Below are 23,787 nucleotides of genomic sequence, written 5' to 3' on the forward strand. Positions count from 1 at the left end.
GATCCGTTTGTCCTTTTCTGTTTTTCATTCCATTTGAAAGTCTCAAAACTAATTGTTGACATTAGGTCTTTAAACTAAACTGATGTTGAAAACTATTTGTAAAGCATTTATTAGTCCAAATGATGTTCTTATGCATCAATTCAAATAGACCATTGACTTCTGCTGTCTTCATTAGTTTCTAAAACAGATTTCTTTACAATTCAAAACTGTATTTTTGGGTATTTTTTCTTCTGGAGGTACTGCTGTCTAATGAAATTCCTGGTAGGTCATGACTGCTGTGACATGCGGAGAAACCAAACTGTGTGGTGGCATTGTGTAAAGGAGGATTTGTAGCGCTGATTAGGCAGACAGACAGACCGACAGATAGACAGATAGATAGATTTCATTCATTCATTCATTCATTTATCAATAATCCCTTTATTCATCCTGTGTCACCACAGCAGAATGAACCGTCAACTTTTCCAGCATATGTTTTACACTGGGGATGCTCTTCCAGCTCCAACCCAGTACTGGAAAACATCAATACACACTCATTCACACTCATACACTACAGCCAATTTAGTTTATTTAATTCACCTATAGCGCATGTCTTGGACTGTGGGGGAAACCGGAGCACCCGGAGGAAACCAACACGGGGAGAACATGCAAACTCCACACAAATGCCAACTGACTTAGCCCAGGCCTGTAGCCAGGGGGAGTTCGGGTGGTTTGAAAGACGGAACCCTCACTGACAAATGTCCAAAATTTATCCCAAACATTTATCCCAATTTTTTTTTACCAATTTCAAAGCCATTAAGCACCAAAAATGACCAAAAATTTAAATTAATTTGAATACTATTTTGGCTGTTGTTATCCATGAATTTTTAAATGCACCTTTTTAGTTATGACGACCATCCAACAGTAAATAGTAGCTTCAATGAGGCCCATAACTGCAAAAAGGCCCACTATTTGAGAAAAATAGAACCACAACTTTGACCAGGCTGGCTACGGGCCTGCAGCAGGAACTCGAACCAGTGACCACTGTGTCGCCCAATGCATAATTCAATAAAAAAGAAAAGAAACCATTAAAACAGTTTTATTTAATAGACCTAAAAGCTAATAAAATGTAATTGCGTTTTTAAACATAGTTACCAATTAACTAACATTTACTAATTAGACCTTATAGTACCTAATGCCAGCTACCTGTCTCACTTTATAATCCTTGTGCTATTTGATATGTTTCTTTTTGGTTTTTGAAAGTAACCATGTTTTCCTGCTTTTGTCAATATTATGATGATACTGTACATCATGTCTGCATAAATCGGAAGCTGCAACCATTTTTTCTTCATATTGTTATGCAGTTTCTAGAGAAATGAAATTTTAAATGAGAAAACAGTGGGTGTGGCTTGTTTTTTTCTACTCCGAGCTGATTGGATGTAGTACAGTAGGCATTGCATTTAAAAAGATCAGGAAAAGGCTTTCAGATGTGTTATTACAACCTAACAGACTGCTCCTCCTCACCATTTCTGTTTGTTGTCTTAGTGCTGTCAGATCTGACCATTGGAGGGGCGTGGTTAAGTATGTTAGCCTCGTCCAATACCTCAGACAGACATACTATGAGAATTTATCTGAAAACAAACAGGAAGTGTATTTTTAGATTTCAATTAAAGATTAGAAGGGCAAACTATTTATTTTTTTATCTTAATGACATGCACAGATGAGTTGTTCACAACAAAACTAGCAATGTGAGCTAACAAAGTCGTATGGTTACTTTTGATTTTATGGTCACACTTTACAATAAGGTTCATTAGTTAATGTTTCTTAATGCATTTACTAACATGAACAAACAATGAACAATACATTTACTACAGTATTTGTTCATGTTAGTTAACGTTAGTTAATGAAAATACCAGCCTGATCTCACGAGAAAACGTAAGTATTTTACGTTTTGCCAGTTTAGTGGCTAATTCGTACGAATTCGTACGAGTTCAGTCGTACGAAATGGTACGATTTTTAAAAGGAGGCGTGGCACCTGACCCCACCCCTAACCCCAACCATCATTGGGGGATAAGCAAATCGTATTAAATTGTACGAATTAGATCGTACGAATTCATACGAATTAGCCACTAAATGAAAAAGTTACGAATTGCCGTGAGATTGTGTTGGAAAATACAGTTGTTCATTGTGAGCATGTTAACTCACGGTATATTAACTAATGTTAAAAAGCATGAGTTTGGATGTAAATAATGCATTAGTAAATGTTCAATTATGATTAATAAATGCTATACAAGTGTTGTTCATGATAAGTTCATGTTAGTAAATGCATTAACTAATGAACCTTATTGTAAAGTGTTACCGATTTTATTAGTACTTTAAAGTGGTAGTTCATGCAAAAAGGAAAATTCTGTCATACTCATCCTCCACTTGTTCCTGACTGGTTTGAGTTTCTTTCTTCTGTTGAACACAAAAGATATTTTAAAGAAAGTCTATAGTATTACATACGTTTAATTCTTTTCACTTTGGATATCAATGGCTACTTTTTCAATCGTTCTGAAGTATATCTGGTCACCAGAAGAAAAAAAAATCAAAGTTTAGAACCATTTGATTGTGAGTAAATTGTAAAGAGATTTAAATTTTGGGGTGAACTATACCTTTATATGTTTAAGCAATTATCGCATTCATTTATCAGCATTGTCACATGCCTACTTGAGATACTAACCCTTCTGTTGTGAGATTCTGGCTGTGACAACATATTTAATCAGACGTCAGAAGTGTAGGACTAAACTTGATTTGATCAACTGAGATAAAATTGAGTAGAAATCTTTATCATGGCACCGTCTTGGAAAATTATTTGTGAGGTAAAATAAGTTGTTAGATTTTGATGAAAGTAGAAGACAAATCTTTTTCCTTTGGAATAATGTGCATGATGAAGTGTGCAGAGTAAGACCATAAATATGTATTATGTAAATTGGGTTTTCCAGTACATATCATTTGTGACCTAAATTTACATAATGAGCTCATTTATGTGGGTTTCTTTAAACTGAAAGTTTGGTTGGGGCTAAATTGCTGTAGATGAATTTCCCTTTCAATTTTTAGGAAATGATTAAGATAAATTAGTAAACAATTAAATACATTATTTAAAAAATGCTACATTAAAATCTGTATCCTGGCTAACAGCAACTTTCCTTTGTACAGTAAATATGGTGAATAATTGCATATTGACTTTCCAAGAATTCCCCATGGCACTTCACTTTTTATGGTTTTTTGGTGACTATGATCCTTATAAGTTTTTTAAGTCATCAGTTATGCACAGTCAAGCCCAAAAATATTCATACAGCTGGCAAATTGTGACTTAAAGTTATCTTTATTCAACCAGAAATATTTTTTGACTGGAAATGATACGGGATTCTCCCAAAAAATAATAATATGACGCACAAGAGGCATCAATGTGGATTTTTTCCTCTCAGCTTTTATTTACCTTTGAACAAGAAAAATGGCAGTCAGAATTTGCCAGTAGTATGAATAATTTCAGCCTGGACTGTAAATTAGAGTTTCATGTTACATCTTGATAAATATTGTTTATTGCATTACTTAAATTTTATGTCTGTTACCATAATGGTGTTTAGTGTTGTGTGACTGACGCTGAGCAGCACCTTCTATATGTTATTATGTTTCATTTACAAATAACTTTTTCAGTAGATTTGCTATTTGTTAGTTTATAAAGTTTAAAGAGTTTTATAGAGTGCGCTGACTCTCAAAAGTGTATATCCAGTTATTTTGTGTGATTAATATATTTTAAATAAACTGCAAACAAAAAAGTATATAAACTTTTCTTTGATTCCTTCTTGAAACTCTTCCCTCTTAAGCCTGGTTTATACTTCTGCGTCAAGTGACCGGCGTAACTCACGGCGCATGCAACGCGCGTGGCTGTGCATTTATACTTCTGCACGCTGTCTCTGTTGGTCTGCATTAACACTTCCGAAACGCTAGTTGGCAGTGAGGTGTAAATTTTCCTCTGTGTCGAGTTTCTTCGCTGCTTTTTGGCTTTTCCTGAACACTTCCGGGATTTACAAGTGGCTCAAACTCGCTCATTTTGAGGCAGGAACCGGCGGACGTACAACAACTTTAACTATGAGGTAAACACAAAACAGAACTTTCCATCCGGAGCTACTTCACGGGACTCCACACTTGTAAACAATCGCTCGCGCCATTCGCGCGGCTCTCGGTCCCGCCCAGACTCGTCAGCGCTACCAAGCCGACCAATCACAGAGCTTGCGCTACGCGTCGTTGCGACGTGTAGTTACAATTTTTGAGAGGTGCACATCAGTGACAGCGACGGCCACGGCGAAGGGCTATGCGTCAGCGCCGTAGCATACGCCGGCGTTTGACGCAGAAGTATAAATCAGCCTTTAGTCACATACCCGTCTGATGGCTCATTATGCAGATCATTATGCAGGTCTTCGTCTTCTCAGGTGTGACTCACTGCATAGTAATGATAGTTCACGCCTTCTCTCATAAACCATTTTCACTCAAAAAGTGACTTAGAAATTTAAATTCATTACATTGTTTACTGTGAGCAAGTGAACAAGATGATTCTCACATCATTTTGAAGCAAAAACACTAGGCTACAAGATCCAGTTCTCAAAAGTCTTGTGCACAAATATTCTCAGTGTGTTTCATGGCCTTGTTTCAATGACTTTAAATTTTTACTTTTTTACTAACCACGCATAAACGTTTCTTTCTCAAAAACACAAACACATACAAACATTCTGCTTAGGTATTACTGTAGCTGTTTACAGTGCTATCACACTTTAGCCATAACTATGTTTTTAAGATACTGAAAACAACACAAATGTCAGTGCATGTCCAAACTTTGCAGAGCCCCAAAACACCCTCAGAGCCCAGAGGGTTAAAATCACAACACAATAATATAAAATTTTTAAAATTTGTTTTCTTAAATGTCGTTGTGTTGCGAGTTAATGTTTGCTTTCTGAAATGTTGTGTTTTGAATTTTTTTTTTTTTAAATGTTGTGCTGTGAGCTTAACATGTGAATTTTTTTGTAAATGTTACACTGTAAAAAATGCTCGGTTCCACACAATTTCTTCCTGTTGTCCTAACACAAACCGCTTAGGTTAATTTTACACATTTAAAGGGAATTAATAAAACGGTGGCATGGTGGCTCAGTCGATCGAAATTTATGCTCAATTTCGATTAGCGAATCAAAAAATAGAATCGTCGATGCTGCCACGCCCCCATGTCACGTCAGCTTGGCTTGCCAAGCGGGAAAATAACAGGCTTGTTGAAGTGCTTGTTGAACTGCAGATACAGGAGACCCGTCGACAGAACTTAAACCCTCTCCTCTTTCAATGAAGTCGCCGGTGTGTAAGCATTTTGGATTTCCAGTGAGTTATGTTGACAACGTTCGTGTTGTCGACAAAAAAAAAAAAACACAGTTTTGCTAGCTCTGCTATGTACGTATTAGGGTTCGTCCGATAGACAACACCGGCATCGCGATCCTCCGCCCGCCCCCGTTGCAGATCCACTCGATCCAACGATTTGACATCCACAGTGGCGTGTAGCATTTCTAAACAGCCCTCCTTCCTCTCTACCTCTGACACACACACACACAAAGACGCACACACACAGCTATTGGCTCGAGACAGCAGGTCCAGGCAGTCAGAGGATCAGTAGACTGCTTCAATCTTTCACTCACTTGTACTTTGTCATTTTAGCGAACACCTCAGATACTGTTGGCTGGTTCCTGTTGGTTGTGCGTCTTTTTTACCGACGCCATTATAACGACACAGATCACTGCCTATTCAGGAGTCCCGCTGAAAAAGTGATTGACAGGTTGTAATTATGTGTTGTAAAATGTGTGTATCTTGCCTTTATTTATTTACTGTATGATTTGTTTATGGGTAAAACAAATACCATGCAGGTCAGGTAGTTTAAACGGTAGGCTACAAATAATTAATTGGTCATTAATTAATTAATTATTCATAATCGAAAATCGAATCGAATCGTGCCTTTAGAATCGAAAATGTAATCGAATCGAGGATTTGGAGGATCGTGACACCCTTATGGCTCAGTGGTTATTACTGTTGCCTCACAGAAAGAAGGTTGCTGGTTCGAGTCCCGAAGAAGTGTGTTGGTCCAACTTATGTTAAAAAGATAGTTTGAAAAAGCAGCAAAAGTAATTGTTTAAGTGTGATGTGCACTAGTGGCCCACCATAGTAATAGCTTCTTGAAAATTGCAGTCTGGTGCTTCTGCATTTTCTCTTTATTTCCACTAGAATTATAGATTTTTGCTTGTTGTCAGTCTTTCGGTGGAAATAGATTTGTGTTCTCACACAATGCAGCTATTTTGGCTACTACTTTTTAATCACGAGGGTATTGTGATGACGCTACCGTGTCTGGCTTTACTCACTCAGGAGAAAGCAGCTGTTCCAGAGATGCACTCACTGCATTACACCTCACTTCATACACTGAATGTGAAATGCGTGGTGTCATGAATTTTGCATTAGGCTTTTAGATAACAAAAGATCAGACAAAACTGTATTCTTTGCCTAATAATATGACTGTTTAGTTCCGAGACTTAAAAAGTAAAGAAATGTCATTGTGGTGGCTGAATGGATGAAATGACAGCATTCAGCTTGTACAAAGCCTCTTTTAAATCCATTAATAGAATTGAAAGGTTTGTCATACTGAAAACTATATGTAATGGACTGATGTGGCAAGACGTACAGAGAACAGTGCTCACTATGACCTGATGAAATACTTCACAATGATATGGACACATATGATTTGCATTTGAATGAATCTTTTAGTAAAATGCTAAGGCTTTTTCCTAGCAAGACATGATGCAAAAAGCATGTTTTTCCATCTGCTTTGAAAGCAAAAATGAAAAGCACAGACAATCATATCACTAAAAAACAAGATTTTTTCATAAGTATTTCTTATGCTTTAAATGCCATTTTTTGTATTTGACAAAATAATACCTGATGTTCCACATTCAGTCGCTTTCAAACATGAATGAGTGGTCCACTGAGATTTAGGAGGGACATGGCTTGTCATTTGGTCATTTGTTGTGTTGCATAAAAAAATTAAGCTGGAACATTGACAAAATATGTGCAATTCTGCCTTACAAATCAAGGATACTGGTGTTCTATATGATAATATTTTTTCAGAGATGTTAGGAAACTAAAGCTGAAACGATAACACGCTTTAAATGTAATTACTTATACTTTGTAACAAATTAAACGTTAAATAAAAAAATAATGCAAAACACTTATTTTATTTTAGCTTGTTGTCATTGTAACAACAAATAAAATTTTTGGTCTAACTTGTATCAAAATAACAAAATTTATAAAATATAGTATGGACAAATATAAAAATGGCAGCACATTTGTGTAAACACTACATTTGTTTACATTTAGAGATGCGCGGTTGGCGGTTATAGCCGCGGATCGGGCGGATGACGTTACGAAAAAATAATATTTTAATTAAATTTGGGCGGGTGGCGGGTGGTTGTACTGTTTTTATATTCATAGCTGGCGCACCAACGAAAAAGCCTAGGACTGACTTCACAGAATGGGAGGAGGAATCGGATACACTAATTCTGGATGAAGTGTACAGAAGTATTCCTCTACAAACTTCCGTATAGACGGATCAGCAGAGGAAAATCTACTTTCCTTTTGGGAGAAATAAGGCCAGGCATTCCCACGACTGCAGCACCTTTCCAAGAGAATTCTATGCATTTCAGCAACAAGTGCTGCGATCGAGCGCTCCTTCAGTGCAGCAGGGCGCAGTGGCTATGCAGGCGCTCCCGTCTGAATCCTGACACTGTGGATGCTATTTTATTCCTGCATTGTGCCAAGAAAAAATCAAACTAGACCTAAGGTCAGGCATATTAAACCAATTAGCCTATGTTATTTAGGCTACACATATGTTCAATATAAACTTTTGAGTTCGGTCAGCTGATAATTTTACGTTCATATTGGTTGAGCCTATTCTATTCTAGACATGTTGGCCTCGCTTTTACGTTCCGAGGCTAAGGTTATTTTGCCAGAATTTCTTTGTCGCAAATTTAATGGCGTAGTATTTCGTTATGCTTCAAGTTTGAGGGGAATGGGGATGATCCTAAGTCCATGGGTTATTGGGGCACTTGTCATACATGCACTTTAGCCTGGTCAGGTTCGCTCAAAGAGGGATGGCATATCTATTTTTCTAATTTAATTTCTAATTGTGGGGGTGACTGAGCCTACAAGGCTTAGGCACGATATGACGTTTTTATTAAAAATTTGTTTGCCAAAGCATGCGACTATAGCCTATGCCTACATTAAGATATTTATGTTAATATTTTTTTTACTGCCTGTTGTTTCTTTTGGCATAGAAAATAGGTATTGTCTGATAGAGATATCAATAAAGGTTCATCTGTGTCGCAGAACTGTGTTGTTTCCGATTTCTACAAGCTCAATAACATCCACAGCAAAAAATAAAAAATAGTCGAAAAACTGTGCCCAATAATTATATGTGCAAGGCAAGCAGGTACGTTTTTGGGGTTGCTATGGACAACTACAAATGTAAACATTATTAGGCTATAATGTAAATGACTTATTATTCTATCTATTTACTAAAAAAATAAGTGAAATAGGCATTTAGTATTAGGCTAAATAGCAGCATGTTGAAATGACGTGTCAATGCGTTTTCTATTAGGCTACAATAAAAAAAAAAAGTTTTATAGTACAGTGCGTTTAATTTAGGCTATTTATTTATTTTTGTCCCTGTGCGCCGATTGGAGACGGAGTTCACTGCTGATATTCTGAGAGCTCGGGTGCTTCTCGTTTCTTATTTGTGCATCCTCGTTTCCTTTCCTTGCTTTCTTTCCTCGTGTTTCCACCCCACCGGGATAACGTTACGAGGGAAGGACGCAAGAAAAAGACTGAAGGACCGAGGAATCGAATCAAGTGAAAAGACACGTCCTCGTATCTTTAGCGTAACTTCAAAGCGTCGTCAATTAATGACTTGCACGTTTGGATTAACTGCATGTCTACATAAGTCATTCTCTATTATATAATGATCAATAAAGAAACATTCATTTAATAAAAAAAGGAATAAGCCATTCAAATAAAGAGCCCAATCAGCAGATGGCGGGCGGGTGCGGTTTTAAAAATTGGTCAAAAATGTTACTGCGGATGGATGGCGGACGGATGATGAATTTTGTCATGCGGTTGCGGATGAAATAATAGCCCATCCGCGCATCTCTATTTACATTTTTATATATATATATATATATATATATATATATATACATATATATATATATATATATATATATATATATATATATATTACAATACGTTGACACGGTGGTCAACACAGCATGAAGGTTACTGGTTTGAGCCCCGGCTGGGTCAGTTGGCATTTCTTTGTGATGTTTGCCTGTTCTTCTCGTGTTCACGTGGGTTTTCTCTGGTTGACCCCAGAGTCCAAAGACATGTGCTGTAGGTGAACAGGGTAAGCTAAATTGTCCGTAGTGTATGTGTATATGTTCTGTTCCTCCAGGTTGCTGTTTGAGCATTGGGCTAACAACCCACCTCATAAAACTAGATGTTATGAAACAGTATATGGTGCGCCTAAATATCAAGTTCGATATAAATGTCCCTGTAAGTAGGTATATAATATAATATAATATAATATAATATAATATAATATAATATAATATAATATAATATAATATAATATAATATAATAGCTTAGTAATCAACTAAAACAATACTGGCTATAACTGCAAACAGCTCAAAGTAATACTAGAATAATATTCAGTATGATACATTTTGTGCATATTTTAAAATAATTTTAAAAACACACATAAATGACATTTTAGGTGATTTTAGTGAATTTAAGCATAACAATACAAAAACATGAACGTGGAGTTTTAATGAAAATATAACTGGCATGTATTTTTGTTTATTTTAGCAAAAAAACTCAAAACATTTTATTCTAAATTTGGACGAAATTTATTATTAGCAGCTACATGGTGGCGCATTAGGTAGTGCTGTCGCCTTACCACAAGAAGGTCACTGGTTCGAGCCTCGGCTGGGTCAGTTGGCGTTTCTGTGTAAAGTTTGCATGTTCCCCCCGCGTCCGAGTAAGTTTCCTCTCGGTGCTCCGGTTTCCCTATCAGTCAAAATACATGCGGTACAGGTGAATTGGGTAAGCTAAAATTGTCCGTTGTGTAGGTGTGTGAATGAGAGTATATGGGTGTTTCTCAGTGATGGGTTGCAGCTGGAAGGGCATCCGCTGTGTAAAACATATGCTGGATAAGTTGGCAGTACATCCCGCTGTGGCGACCCCAGATTAATAAAGGGACTAAGCTGAAAAGAAAATGAATTGATTTTTTTTTTCTTTTTCAAATATTTCCCTAATGATGTTTAACAGAGCAAGAAAATTTTCACAGTATATGTCTGATAATATTTTTTCTTCTGGAGAATGACTTATTTGTTTTACTTTGGCTACAATAAAAGCAGTTTTTAAATTTTTTAAAAACCATTTAAGGTCAATATTATTAGTCCCTTTAAGCAATATTTTTTTTTGATCAGTCTACAGAACAAACCATTATTATACAATAACTTGCCTAATTACCCTAACCTGCCTAGTTAACCTACTTATCCTAATTAAGCATTTAAATGTCACTTTAAGCTGTATAGAAGTGTCTAGAAAAATATCTAGTCAAATATTATTTACTGTCATCATGACTAAGATAAACTAAAACAGTTTTTAGAAATAAGTTATTAAATCTATTATGTTTAGAAATGTGTTGAAAATATCTTCTCTCCGTTAAACAGAAATTGGGGAAAAAATAAACAGAGGGGCTAATATTTCAGGGGGGTTAATAATTCTGATTCAACTGTATATTTTTATATGTATTCTAATTATTTTGGTGATTAGGAATTAGCATATTTCCTTTGTTCTCTTCAGCATCCACCTATCTCTATGAAAACCAATCTACTGTCATTTATTCACCATCACAGTCCATCATTTTGTCCTGCATTCCTGCACTCCTCCAGCTGATCCTCCTCTCTCTGATGATTCATCATTACCGACCGGCTTGTTTGTATCCATTTATTACTGTACATCACTTTCTGAGCTTGTATCCTTGGCAACAATGGGCCTCCATCTTGGAAGCAGTCATTTGTCTGCGCGACTCAAACGTTTCTCGGTCATTAAGGTCAAACTGACTACAGGAGCGTTGATCAGATGCTCATTCATAACCTCTGATACCACCCAGCCACATCTGATGCTTAAATAGCTGCCTTTAAAAGAGCGCTTTAATGGTTTTAGTTATGTTTTTGCTGCTAATGCTCGCTAAGAAGACCCTAATCAAAAGTCTTTTGTTATCCCATTACGGATCAGAGACGAGAGAGTCTTCAAGCCCCATTAGCAATGAAAAGGTTTTCTCCGTCTCCTCGGCTGAAGGAGGAAGGAGGTTATGGAGGAAGACAAACCCAGACAGAGATCATTTTTTGGCACAACCGGGACGGATCAAAGTGCCTATAATGATGTGCACCCCTGATGGATTGACATATGAAGACATCCACATAATGACACTGATTGCAGATGCTTTAAAATGTGTGTCACAGTAGATGATATAATGATGACGCTCTTAAATCAGCAAGCACCCTCAGGGTAAGAGCCCGTGTTTTGGACCCTGTGGGAGAGAAGCAGGATTTGATGAGCTCTGGACAGCAGATGCGCTCTGGGTTTTGACATGATTGTTTAAGCATGTTGTCAGATTTGTTTTCCTTCTTTCACCTTTCTGGCAATGAGATGTAGTCTAGACAATCTGGCTCAATGTCACTAACTCTGAAATCACGTTTCATTTATTACCTCAGACTGTGTTTCGGGAGTATGAACTGGTCATTTAGATAGTAACAGCATACACCAGGTGTTACCTGTTTTGAGCAGGTTTTAAAGAGCCCCTATTTTGCATTATAAAAGGTCATATTTTGGTTTTGGGGGTCTCCAACAACAGGTTGATATGTATGCAAGGCCAAAAAACACTTTCATTGTCTTAAAATATGCATTTATTTTATCCTAATTATCCCAACAACTCCCATTTGGTTCTTTCAGTGATTAATTTGTTACCAAAGCCCTCCTTTGCATGACGCTAATCTCTTGTGATTGGTCCGATGACCCAGTCTGTTGTTGGTCGACTGGGTTCAGTGCGAGACAAAGAGAAACGTCCAACACGGCTATGAAGTAGCAGCCAAAAAGTATGTGAGAGCCCAATGCATAAATGCATTAAAGCAATGCAGTTAAACACCAGCATGTTACTGTACTCTTAACCCTAAACCCAAGTACGATACACATTTAGGCCCTGTTTACATTAATGCATTTTAGTTTGAAAACACATAAGTTTTGCTACGGTTACACCATCTGTCCACACTACACCGGAGTTTTCGAGCTCCGAAAATGGAGCATTTTGGAAAGCTGGAGAGGCTTTCATTCTCAAACGCTGCTGCTCTGTCTCAGTGTGGATGAGGGAAAACGAAGACATCTGAAAACGGAGGCAGGGCTGCTGAGATTCGCTACTTGATTGGGGCCTTTGTGTCATTGCGTATCCTTCCCTTATTCGTCAAGCCCCTATCACGTGACTTTAACACTACCGGAAGACAGCAGACCAGCCTTCACTGTAAACAACAACATTGTCTGTTTTAGGCGGCATTGTGCAGTTATTCATTTGTTACGTTTAGTAACAACTCGACCTCGTCGTCTGTCCACAAAAAACCTCTCTTGCTTTCTTTTCCTTCGTGTTCATTGTTCAGCCGGTGTTTGTTGACTAACAATAACCAAATGCAGAGCGAGACTTATGCTTTCTGTTTATACTAGAACTCGCATGCCCAGAGTGTGCGAATGGTCACGTGATATACGTTTTTGGTGGCGTAGTGTGGACGGAGATATGTTCAGAAACGCTAGGTGAAAGGCTAGTGTGGACACGGATCGTTTTCGATCTAAAACGCCGTTTTTAAACCTGAAACGCACTAGTGTAAACATGGCCTCAGTATTAATCCACACAGTGGCAAAATTTTGAGCTATTTTGAAAATTGATCCAGCAGAGGATCGTAAGTTCAGAAATGTATTTAAATTGCTTAAGGAAGAAGCATGCTTCACATTTTCAACGTGGTTTTGGACGCAATATGTGAATAGCCTATAAAGATTAAACCTAAGAGATACATTACAAGCACTGATCTATAACAGATAAAGGATTACAAGCCATATGGAGCGATAACAAGTTACATCACACAATTAAATAATGTTACATATTTTGCAAACTACACAAAATGAGGCATCGATTTTACTTACACTTACATGTTATTGTAGCGTAGCTTATTGTATAAAAAATCAGGAAAATGACAGGAACAAACACAGCACATGGTTGGCTATACTGTGGTGTTGTTGTGAAAATGAACTGTTTATTCCCTGCAGCTAAGGCCCCGTTTACACTAGTGCGTTTTAGTTTGAAAACGCATAAGTTTTGCTACGGTTACGCCATCCGTCCACACTACGCCGGAGTTCTCGAGCGCCGAAAACGGAGCTTTTTGAAAACGCTGGAAAGGCCGTTTTCATTCTAAAACGCTGCTGCTCCGTCTCAGTGTGGATGGGGAAAGACGGAGACATCTGAAAACGGAGGCGGGGCTGCAAACGTTCGCCTATCTGATTGGGGCTTTTCCTCAATATTAAGTAGCCCACACACAGTTCAGTCTCGCATCCTCTTCTTGTAAGTTAAGACTTCGCAAGTTTGATCAAGGCTGCAGTCTCCCCCTTCTCAGTTTGATATGGAAAACATACCGAGGACACGCGTAAATCTTTAAAGGGAACAGTGTACTTTATAACTTCATTCACATCACCTTGGCTACTGTTGTAAAAAAAAATAAATGAGTGAAAAAGAAGAGAGAGAACCCAGTCCAGGAGACTCAGAACAAGCAGAATTCCTTTATTGAGACGTGTTGGTTAATCTGCAGTCATACAGCGTCTTCAAGGTGTCCAATGTGTCTGCAAGAGACTACTAGAGGTCCGCAGTCTGCAAGTTCTTTCACAAGTCTCTCACAAGTCTCACACAAGTCTGAATTAGTCTGAATTAAGATGTCCTGTCTATATTGTCCTGTTAGGAGGAGGGGACATGGCTAAACAGAGCATGCAAATTAAGAGTTGGAGTCAGCATGGCATAGGTGTTAAAAAACGGCCCAGCTACTGACCACACAAGTTAATCAACATAGGGTTTCTGTAGCATAAAAGCAACACCCGAAGACAAAGACAGAGTCGTTTAAAGCATTTGCATCACTGGCTTAACCTGTAGTCAGAGAGATAAAGGTTAAATGTCCCTCCTAGCTGGGATGTTAATGAAATTATATAGATAAAAAACAGAGAATATAACTTTTCAGTTATACGTAGATTATTGTTCATTTGGAATTAGTTGATAGAAATTTATATTTCCACACTACGTTGTTTCACTTTCTCAACAATAAAATGTAAACATGATTTAAGGAACTGCCTATTTTCTTTTTAATATTAGCTACTTAACAGACAGCAGAAATGTTGAGGCGTCGTGCTGCATTTATGAGCGTCATCTTCACTGTGTGGATATTTATAACAAAACGGAGCCGATAACGACTGCCTCCTTTCAATTTCAGTGAAAATACGAAACACACCCTCTCTTTTGCTGAATATCAGTTTTAATAATTGATAATTATAAAAGTATAACATACAATAAGTTTATACATTGTAGGAAATAAAGGTAAGCGATCAGTCAATGTACCTGGATTAATCATTAACTTATCTTTGCGCTTAACCAAAACATGTTACCCGTGAACAAGTAACTTAATAGATTCCAATGACCAAAGTCAGGGAATTGGCCTATGTCGTTAGATAAAGACAACAACATGAATGAAATATCACGTTTAGCAAATATAGTGAGATTAGATCCAGCGGGAGATGCTTGATGAGCAGTCCGACAAGCAGAGCTCTCATCTGGGTAGAAAAGCTGGTGCGCTTGCCCGAGAGTGTGTGTGTGGTCACGTGATGTGCGTTTTCAGCGTTTTGGTGTGGACGGAGAGCAGTTCAGAAACGCTGGGTAAAACGCGAGTGTGGACGCGGATCGTTTTCATTCTACAACGCCGTTTTAAAACTAAAACGCACAAGTGTAAACGGGGCCTAAATCTCCATCTATCAGTGATTGTCATCTTAGTGCCATGATCAGTCCCGTGCTCCCCCTCACTCCACTAATGTCTGAAGGGAAAGGTGCGTTCACGTTTTACCGGATCCGGCACTTCATATTTGGTGATGTACCGCATCGATGTCAATGCGCTCAGGCAAAAGATCCAAACCCAACTCGATTTATTTATTCGATTCTAAGTCGACTATTTTGTTAAAGAATCAATAGTTTGAAACATAGTGCACTTTCAGATTTAAACCTCAGCTGGATGTTTTCAGTGTTGTGTTACAGACTGCATAGAAGGTCATTTTCAAAAAACCAAAATAGGGGCTGTTTAAGATTTCTCACAAATTGAAGAGCATGCATCTAAAACCCTCATAACAATACATCCTAAACATCTGGACAGACTATATTGGTCTGTAAAATAAAAATACAATCAATATAGAATAAATTAATGATAACAACAGTTTTTTGTCACGTCTTTTTTAATATAATATTTTGTACTTTCTATAAATGAATATTTAAGAATATTTCATTTTCTCAGATATTTTTTAATATATTTCATATTATGATTTAGAAGTACTTTTTTATATTACATGCATTCATTCATTCATATATTTTCTTTTCGGCTTGGTCCCTTTGTTAATCTGGGGTCGGCATAGCGGAATGAACCACCAACTTATACAGCATAAGTTTTAAGCATTCGTACACACTCATTCACACACATACACCACAACCAATATAGTTTATTCAATTCCCCTACACCACATGCCTTTGGGCTGTGGGGAAACCAGAGCACCTTGAAGAAACCCACGCAAACATGGGGAGAACATACAAACTCCTCACAGAAAACTGACCCAGCTGAGGCTCTAATCAGCAACCTTCTTTCTGTGAGGCAATCATGCTTCCCACTGCGCTACCGTGACACCCTGTATTAGATGATATATTAGATGAAAGTTCAAAATGTGATTCACACTCAAAGATTTGAAATATTAAGTCTTTCAAAACGTTTAACAGCTAATAAGTTTGGTTCCAAGCTCAAAATAATTATTTAAGTTGACACAAATGTCAAATAAACTTCCAAAGGCAAAAGTGCCGGATAATTCAGTGGTGAACGATGTGTTCTATATTGACCTGTTAAATGCACTTCACATAACGTGCCATTGCAGATTATTTGATTCAGTATCATGGATTAAATTCGGGGAATTTAACTTTTCTAAATCCCAGCTGAGTGAATATATAACTGGTTTGTGCATTGGATTTTCAGCTGAAAATGATTGCAGGATTGTGTGTGCACTGTGCAGGATAAATTCTCATCATTTTCATTTCATTCTCATTCTTATCTGCTTTGTTCACAACGCTGAGGGGATGAAAAGGGTAAGAACTGGAGCAGTATAGAAGGCTGAAAAACACTAATGGGGATTAATTACACCTTCAGACTTTTAGACCTTTAGACTTTTATTCTCTCTGAGAATAGTTAGATAATATCATAGCACATAACCTACTACCAATAATTTCACACAAAAGGTGCCTTCTTTGCTGTTATTAAGCCTTTGAGACTGTCTCTTAAACGGTTGCAGAAGTTACATTTAGCAATCATGGTGTAGTGTGGCGTATTGTAAGATATATTTTCCAGACAGCGGTCCAGACAAAATATAATAATTTTCATAAGTGCACAAAAATGCATATTCAGCTAGATCAGTTCTATTCTGCAATAGTACATTCTCAGTCCCGTAGAGGCTTGAATCGCTCAGAGAGATTAGCTGACTTAAAGTCATTTACTCCTCAAATGTCCTGTGGTTATTTTATCATTCTAAATGGCATGCTCTGTTTATTTTGCTAGTTCATGCATGCAGAGTTTAGTGGAAATTGTCCAGAGAAGGGTTGTTAGGTTGTTGACAAAAGAAATGACTTTCGGTTTGTGCAGGGTTTATTTAAACCATGGTTTTATTCAAACTTTGCAGCACATTGCATTACACAGATACAAAGGTGTGCCTCCAGTGAGCTGATATCAGCTTTTATGTTTGTCAGGTTGCAAGCGAAGCATGTCTGTGCATCCTGTGCTTGTTTGCTAAACATCAGAAGAAAGTTTTTTTGGGCCATGTAGGCTCACACAGGCAAGAAATAACATTTTTGAGGCACAAAAAAATTCTGGATCAAAATTAAATTCCGGTGATTAATTTTGGTAGTAGGGCGAGGCAGTGGCGCAGTAGGTAGTACTGTCGCCTCACAGCAAGAAGGTCGCTGGTTCGAACCTCGGCTCAGTTGGCGTTTCTGTGTGGAGTTTGCATGTTCTCCCTGCCTTCGCGTGGGTTTCCTCCGGGTGCTTCGGTTTCCCCCACAGTCCAAAGACATGTGGTACAGGTGAATTGGGTAGGCTAAATTGATAAATGTAATAGTGTATGAGTGAGTGTGTGAATGTGTGTGTGGATGTTTCCCAGAGATGGGTTGCGGCTGGAAGGGCATCCGCTGCGTAAAAACTTGCTGGATAAGTTGGCGGTTCATTCCGCTGTGGTGACACCGGATTAATAAAGGGACTAAGCCGACAAGAAAATGAATGAATGAATGAATTTTGGTAGTGAGGGTGGCTCATTGGTTAGCACTGTCGCCTTACAGCAATAAGTTCACTGGTTCAAGTCCCGGCTGGGTCAGTTGGCTTTTCTGTGTGGAGTTTGCATGTTGTCCTCAGTTGGCGTGGGTTTCCACCAGGTGCTCCGGTTTCCCCCACAGTCCAAAGACTTGCGGTATAGGTGATTTGGATTAACTAAATTGGCCGTAATTTATGAGCGTGTTTCCTAGTACTGGGTAGTGGCTGGAAGGGCATCCATGAAAGTGCGTTACAAATAAAATACAATTTATTATTATTATTATTACTAATATTATTATGTAGCAAGATGTTGCATGTTTGTATTAAATTGTGCAGATTTGTCAATACTTTTTGTTGTTCTTTTTCTAGGACAAAAGGCTTGGACCTCGAGAAAGACGGATTAGGTGGCAGGAAGAGGCGTAACAGCAGTCAAGACCTCATTGAAGAACTAATTCAAGAAGTTGTGACTCAGAAGGAGCATGTGTGATGATCCCCTGCTCCCGCTCAGCCCGAAGCAAACCCAGCATGTCTGAGATGAGTGATCCTCTGTGCTGCCCGGCCGTCGTCCCTGCCTGCTCCTGGCAGCGCTTGGTGGCGTGAGCAGATTGCTCCATCCTGGCAGCCGCGGGAGCGTGGAATGGCCTCTTTGGACCTGCCATACCGTTGTCCTCGCTGTGGGGAACACAAGCGCTTTCGAAGCCTGTCCTCTCTACGCGCCCATCTGGAGTACAATCATACCTACGAGACCCTGTATGTGCTGTCCAAGTCCAACAGCGTATGCGATGCCGCAGCGCTGCTCCCCCTAGTGGCTGACGGAGCCCTCACTGCAGAATCTCGTTTTCCGTACCGCGAGCTGCCCTGCTCTGGTGAAGAGCTTGGCCTTGCACCCTCGTCAACTGCTTGCTACCTGCCCAATGTGGAGTTTCCCCTGGGGGAGATTCTGGTGAAGACAGCCATGAGCTCCAGCGACGCCTTGTCCTCTGCAGGGAACAATGCCGTGGCAGTGGCCGCTAATGTGGCCGCTAGTGCGGTGGAGGCAGCTTACGAGGAAGGGCTGGCTCGGTTGAAAGCCCGAGCTTTTGAAAGACTTGAGCTGGACGAGAGGCTGGAGAAGCTGTCAGAAGAGGTGGAGCAAAAGATTTCAGCAAGAGTCAGTCGTCTGCAGGCCGAGTTGGAGAGGAAAAGCTCAGAGCTGGAAAAGGCAAAGTTGGAGAGCGAGAGGCTCAGTCAGGAGAAGCAAGACCTGGAGGACAAAGCCACAGAGCTTTCACGGCAAGTGGACGTGTCCGTGGAGATGCTGGCCAGCCTTAAGCAGGATCTGGTTAACAAAGAGCAGGAGCTTTCACACAAACAACAGTGAGTTCTTTTTTTCATGATAAACCTCCTACACCTAAATGCTTCACATTTTATCACCGCAATAGTATTGTGTGCATGCTGACCGAATTTTGTAACTATGCATACTTTGTACCATCCAGTTACAAAATGTAACTTAACCATGCAATCATTCATTTTCCTTCGGTTTAGTCCCTTAATTTATAAGGGGTTGCGACAGCGGAATGAATCGCCAACTTATCCCGCACATGTTTCACAAAGCGGATGCCTTTTAAGCTGCAACTCAGTACTGGGAAACATCAATACACACTTATTCGCACTCATACACTACGGCCAATTTAGTTTATTCAATTCACCCATAGCACATGTCTTTGGACTGTGGGGGAAACCGGAGCACCTAGAGGAAACCCACATCAACACGGGGAGAAAATGCAAACTCCACACAGAAATGTCAACTGGTCCAACCGGGACTCAAACCAGTAACCTTCTTGCTGTGAGGCACCAGTGCTAACCACTGAGCTTTGACCTTGCACTTTTTAAAAAGATTTTTGAAATCATTGTGACAGAACAGTAGCTAGACAGGAAATGAACTTGGACAGAGATTGGGCGATGGGATTGGGAAAGGTCCATGAGTCCACCAAAAACTCAGGATACCTGAAGTGCTGTGGTGCTATATGCCACTCTGCCAACTAGGCTATCAGCGCAGATACACATAATCTTTTTATTGTATTTAGTTGTTTTTTCCACTAGTTGGTTTGCCCACAATGTGGGTTGGGCTGTGGTTTCTATCAAAAAAACATGAAGAAACTGAGCAACAACAGCAACAAACTACTAAAAACAGCAAAAACAATAAACGCTTGCCTTAATGAGTGATCAGTGAGATTAACAGGTACCCAAAGCTTTAGTTTAAGCAAGCATTTTATTTCTCATTTCTGTGGAGTAGCATGAAATCTTTCTAATGTGCATGTCTTGAGCACCTGTGTTTGTAAATGTGGAGCGTACTTTGAAACAATGTGAGCAACTGTTCAAAAAACCCCAACAAATATTTTGATTTTACTCTTATACTATATTTACAGTTACATTTATTCACTTGGCAAATTAAGTATAAGGTCTATTACAAATTAAGACAATTAGGCAACAAAAAAACAACAATTTGTAAGTGCTATGATAAGTCTTAGTTATTCATAAGCAGTACAAGAGCAAGAATTTTATTTTAGATTCATTAAAACAGAATATAAATAAAATAGACTGGTAGTGCTGACAGAAAAGGTTGTGTGTTTAATACAAATTTCACACTCACATGCCATTTTTTCTTTCTATGTATACACGCTTGTATTATTATTATTATTTTTTTACAGAATTGTAAAATATTTCAGCAGATGGAACCGAACAAAAAAATAAACTACTGAAGATGTCAAAACTATGAATAACCACTGTGATACAAGGTTTTATAAGGATCAATCATAACATTTAGTGAGAGAAGACAGACATTAGACAAATAGGATTCCTTCTAGTATGCATGTGTCAGTCACCTGTGTTCTTTGCTTTTATATTTGACTATGCATATGTCTAATGCACAGGTAAAATCCAAGTATACTTTGGACTTTTATCCTGGTATACGTAGAAAATGTTAGCTTAAAGGGATAGTTCACCTAAAATGCACATCTTGTCATCATTTACTCATCCTTGTATCAAACATTTATGATATTCTTTTGTTTGTTAAACCCAAAAGATTTTGAAGAAAGCTGAAAACCAATGCTTTCAGGTTTTTAGCTTTCTTCAAAATATCTTCTTTAGTGTTTAACTGAAAAAAAGGAGATTTTAAATAACACGAGGCAGAGTAAATAGTAAGTTTCATTTTTGTGCTGAACTGTCCTTTTAACTGCTTGAACCTCAGGGTTTTTGCTTGAATGCTTGATTCACTCTAGTTTATTTTCAAAAGACCTTACTCTGTGCAGCAAACAGTGTTTTCACAAAAGAAGACATGCTAGATTCGCTTTTGATTTCGCCTAAGTTTAGATTCATTTGGACTAGGCAGTTGAGCAAGACAGTAGAGAGACGCCACAGTTGCTGAGTTGTTAACTATGTCTGCAGTCGGATTTAATCTGCTCTCTTTGGCAGGCTTTTTATTTTTCTAGTTGTTTCACTTTAGTGTACTTCATTGGTGTGACAAATATTTAAACATTTTTACGGCTGAGCTAGACAGAAATATAACAGCGGAGACATGTAGTATAATACATCATAAACTACCATTGAATAGTTTGGGATTTTGTCAAATTGATTTTAGGTTTTTAAAAAATGGTCAAAAATCAACTTAATTTGTCACTCAAGAAACATTCATTAATAATAGTAATATTATTATTATTGAAAACTATTATAATATAACATATTGGTTATGAATAGAAACTCATTAATAAATTGATATTTATTCCTATTATTTACTATATCCTTTATTTTACCAGGAAAAGCACATTGAGATTAAAAATCTCTTTTATTAGAGCATCCTACCCAAGATTTGGCATTATACAGTTCACATGGGTTTAACAAACAAACAAAAAAACTAATAGCAGGTAACATCATTCATCTATCAATACACACATACAATAACAGTTAAAAACTGTTCAGAACATATAAAGATCATTTATAGAAAAAAAGGCTTATTTTTTAGGTCAGTTTAATCAATCCTTTAAAAAGATATTTTTTACTATTGTTTTGTGAGGTACTGTACAAAAAAAGCAAGGAGTTTAGTAGTACAATGTAATGTCATTAAAAAAAAATAAATTGAAGTTACAAGTTTAACAGACATTTCTCAGTGCTGGGTTGCAGCTGGAAGGACATCCACTGCATAAAACATATGGCACTGTAACGGTTTATTCTGCTGTGGCAACCCCTGATACAGTAAATCAGGGACTAAGCTGAAGGATAGTGAGTGCGTGTGAGTTTAACAGATACAAAACAATTACATAATTAAGAAATGTCAAATACATCTGATTTTATCCCCAATCCATAGATATCTTGGCTCACAACACAAAGGTATTATTTCAAAATTGCTCAGACATTCAAAGTTTTATATTTTACTATTGTAATTAATATTACCTACCCTACTACACTACCTGACAAAAGTCTTGTCTCATATCCAAGTTTTAGGAACAACAAATAATAACTTGACTTCTAGTTGATCATTTGGTATCAGAATAGCTTTTATGAAAGGCAAAGGGGAAAAAATGATATTGTGTATGACTCCCTTGAGCTTGGAGAACTGCATTCATACATCTCAGCAATGATTCAAATAACTCATTAATAAAGTCATCTGGAATGGCAAAGAAAGTTCTCCTGCAGGACTCCAATATTTCATCAAGATTCTTTGCATTCATCTTTAAAGCCACCTCCTCCATCTTACCCCAGACATGCTCAATAATGTTCATGTCTGGTGAATGGGCTGGCCAGTTTTGGAACACCTTGAACTTCTTTGCTTTCAGGAACTTTGATGTGGAGGCTGAAGTATGAGAAGGAGTGCTATCCTGCTGAAAAAATTGCCCTCTCCTGTGGTTTGTAATGAAATGGGCATCACAAATGTCTTGACACCTCAGGCTGTTGATGTTGCCATCCACTCGGCAGATCTCTTGCAGGCCCCCATACTGAATGTAACCCCAAACCATTATTTTTCCTTCACCAAACTTGACAGATTTCTGTGAGAATCTCGGGTTCAATAGGTCTTCTGCAGTATTTGTGAAGATTGGGAAGCAGTTCAACAGAGGATTTATCCGAAAAATCTACCTCCTGCTACTTTTCTAAATGATCAACTAGAAGTCAAGTTATTATTTGTTGCTCTTACAACTGGGATTGACGACAAGACTTTTTTCAAGTAGTGTATTTTTCAAGTCTATAGTTGTTTGTAGATTTTTGTAGTAGGACATGTTTTTTTTTCCTTCAGCTTGTATTTCCCCAGAATTTGCATAGTTTATAGGTGCCCTGGGCATCTCTTCTTAAACATGAACTTACAGCAGGCTGAACATAGGGACTGTTAAAAGGGATAATACGCATAAATAAATCATGCACTCACCCTGGTATGTTCTTTCAAACTTACTGTCATTAGTGGAACACACAAAAATTTTTATTTTTGGCAAACATCTTTTTTCATTTGAAGTCAATTCATGTAAATATTTTTCATTAAATGCATATTCAAAAATATCCTCTTTAATGTTGTGCAGAAGAGATCAGTCAAACAGGTTTGTAATAAAAACAACTTTTGCGAGTTTTAATTCCATGGTAAACTATTCCTGTAACGCTGTGTTCTGAAGGCTTGTGTTCCTGTGGTCTGCAGATGTTTTTATTGTGTCTCTCTTAGAGCTGATGCAAACTCAACTGCACCCTACGGGCCATTGCCTCTAATTGCAGATCTTTCACCGTAGTCACTTCTGCTTTTATAATGTCACTGACACATCCCATCTCTAGTCATCTGAGGCAACTCAAGCTGAAACTTGCATCGCATAAAAGCATATTCATGTTATCATGGTTAGATTTTACTGTCATAATAGAGTGTTCACATTGAGAGAAATTGGAGTCGTTTAGATATCTTAGTTTATTTAGTGTCATTTTAGTATCAAGTAACTGTAGTTTGAATTTGCTTCATTTTTAATTTTAGTCACAGCTTTAGTGATGTTCTATGTATCT

At 38.0% G+C, this 23,787-nt stretch overlaps 1 protein-coding gene across 4 annotated transcripts in view; it reads left to right on the forward strand.

Annotated features, from left to right (window-relative positions):
- fbxo41 (F-box protein 41) overlaps positions 1-23,787 on the forward strand; it is a 100,275-nt gene that overhangs the window by 17,033 nt on the left and 59,455 nt on the right. For all 4 annotated transcript variants that reach the window (XM_073953180.1, XM_073953170.1, XM_068220877.2 and 1 more), the window contains one exon: positions 18,151-19,137. In XM_073953180.1, the coding sequence (XP_073809281.1) occupies positions 18,419-19,137 (719 nt within the window). In that variant the 5' untranslated portion in view covers positions 18,151-18,418. The remainder of the gene's footprint in view (positions 1-18,150; positions 19,138-23,787) is intronic.

This window comes from Danio rerio, chromosome 1 (assembly GCF_049306965.1).
Source record: "Danio rerio strain Tuebingen ecotype United States chromosome 1, GRCz12tu, whole genome shotgun sequence".
In the NCBI taxonomy this organism is placed as follows: domain Eukaryota; kingdom Metazoa; phylum Chordata; class Actinopteri; order Cypriniformes; family Danionidae; genus Danio; species Danio rerio.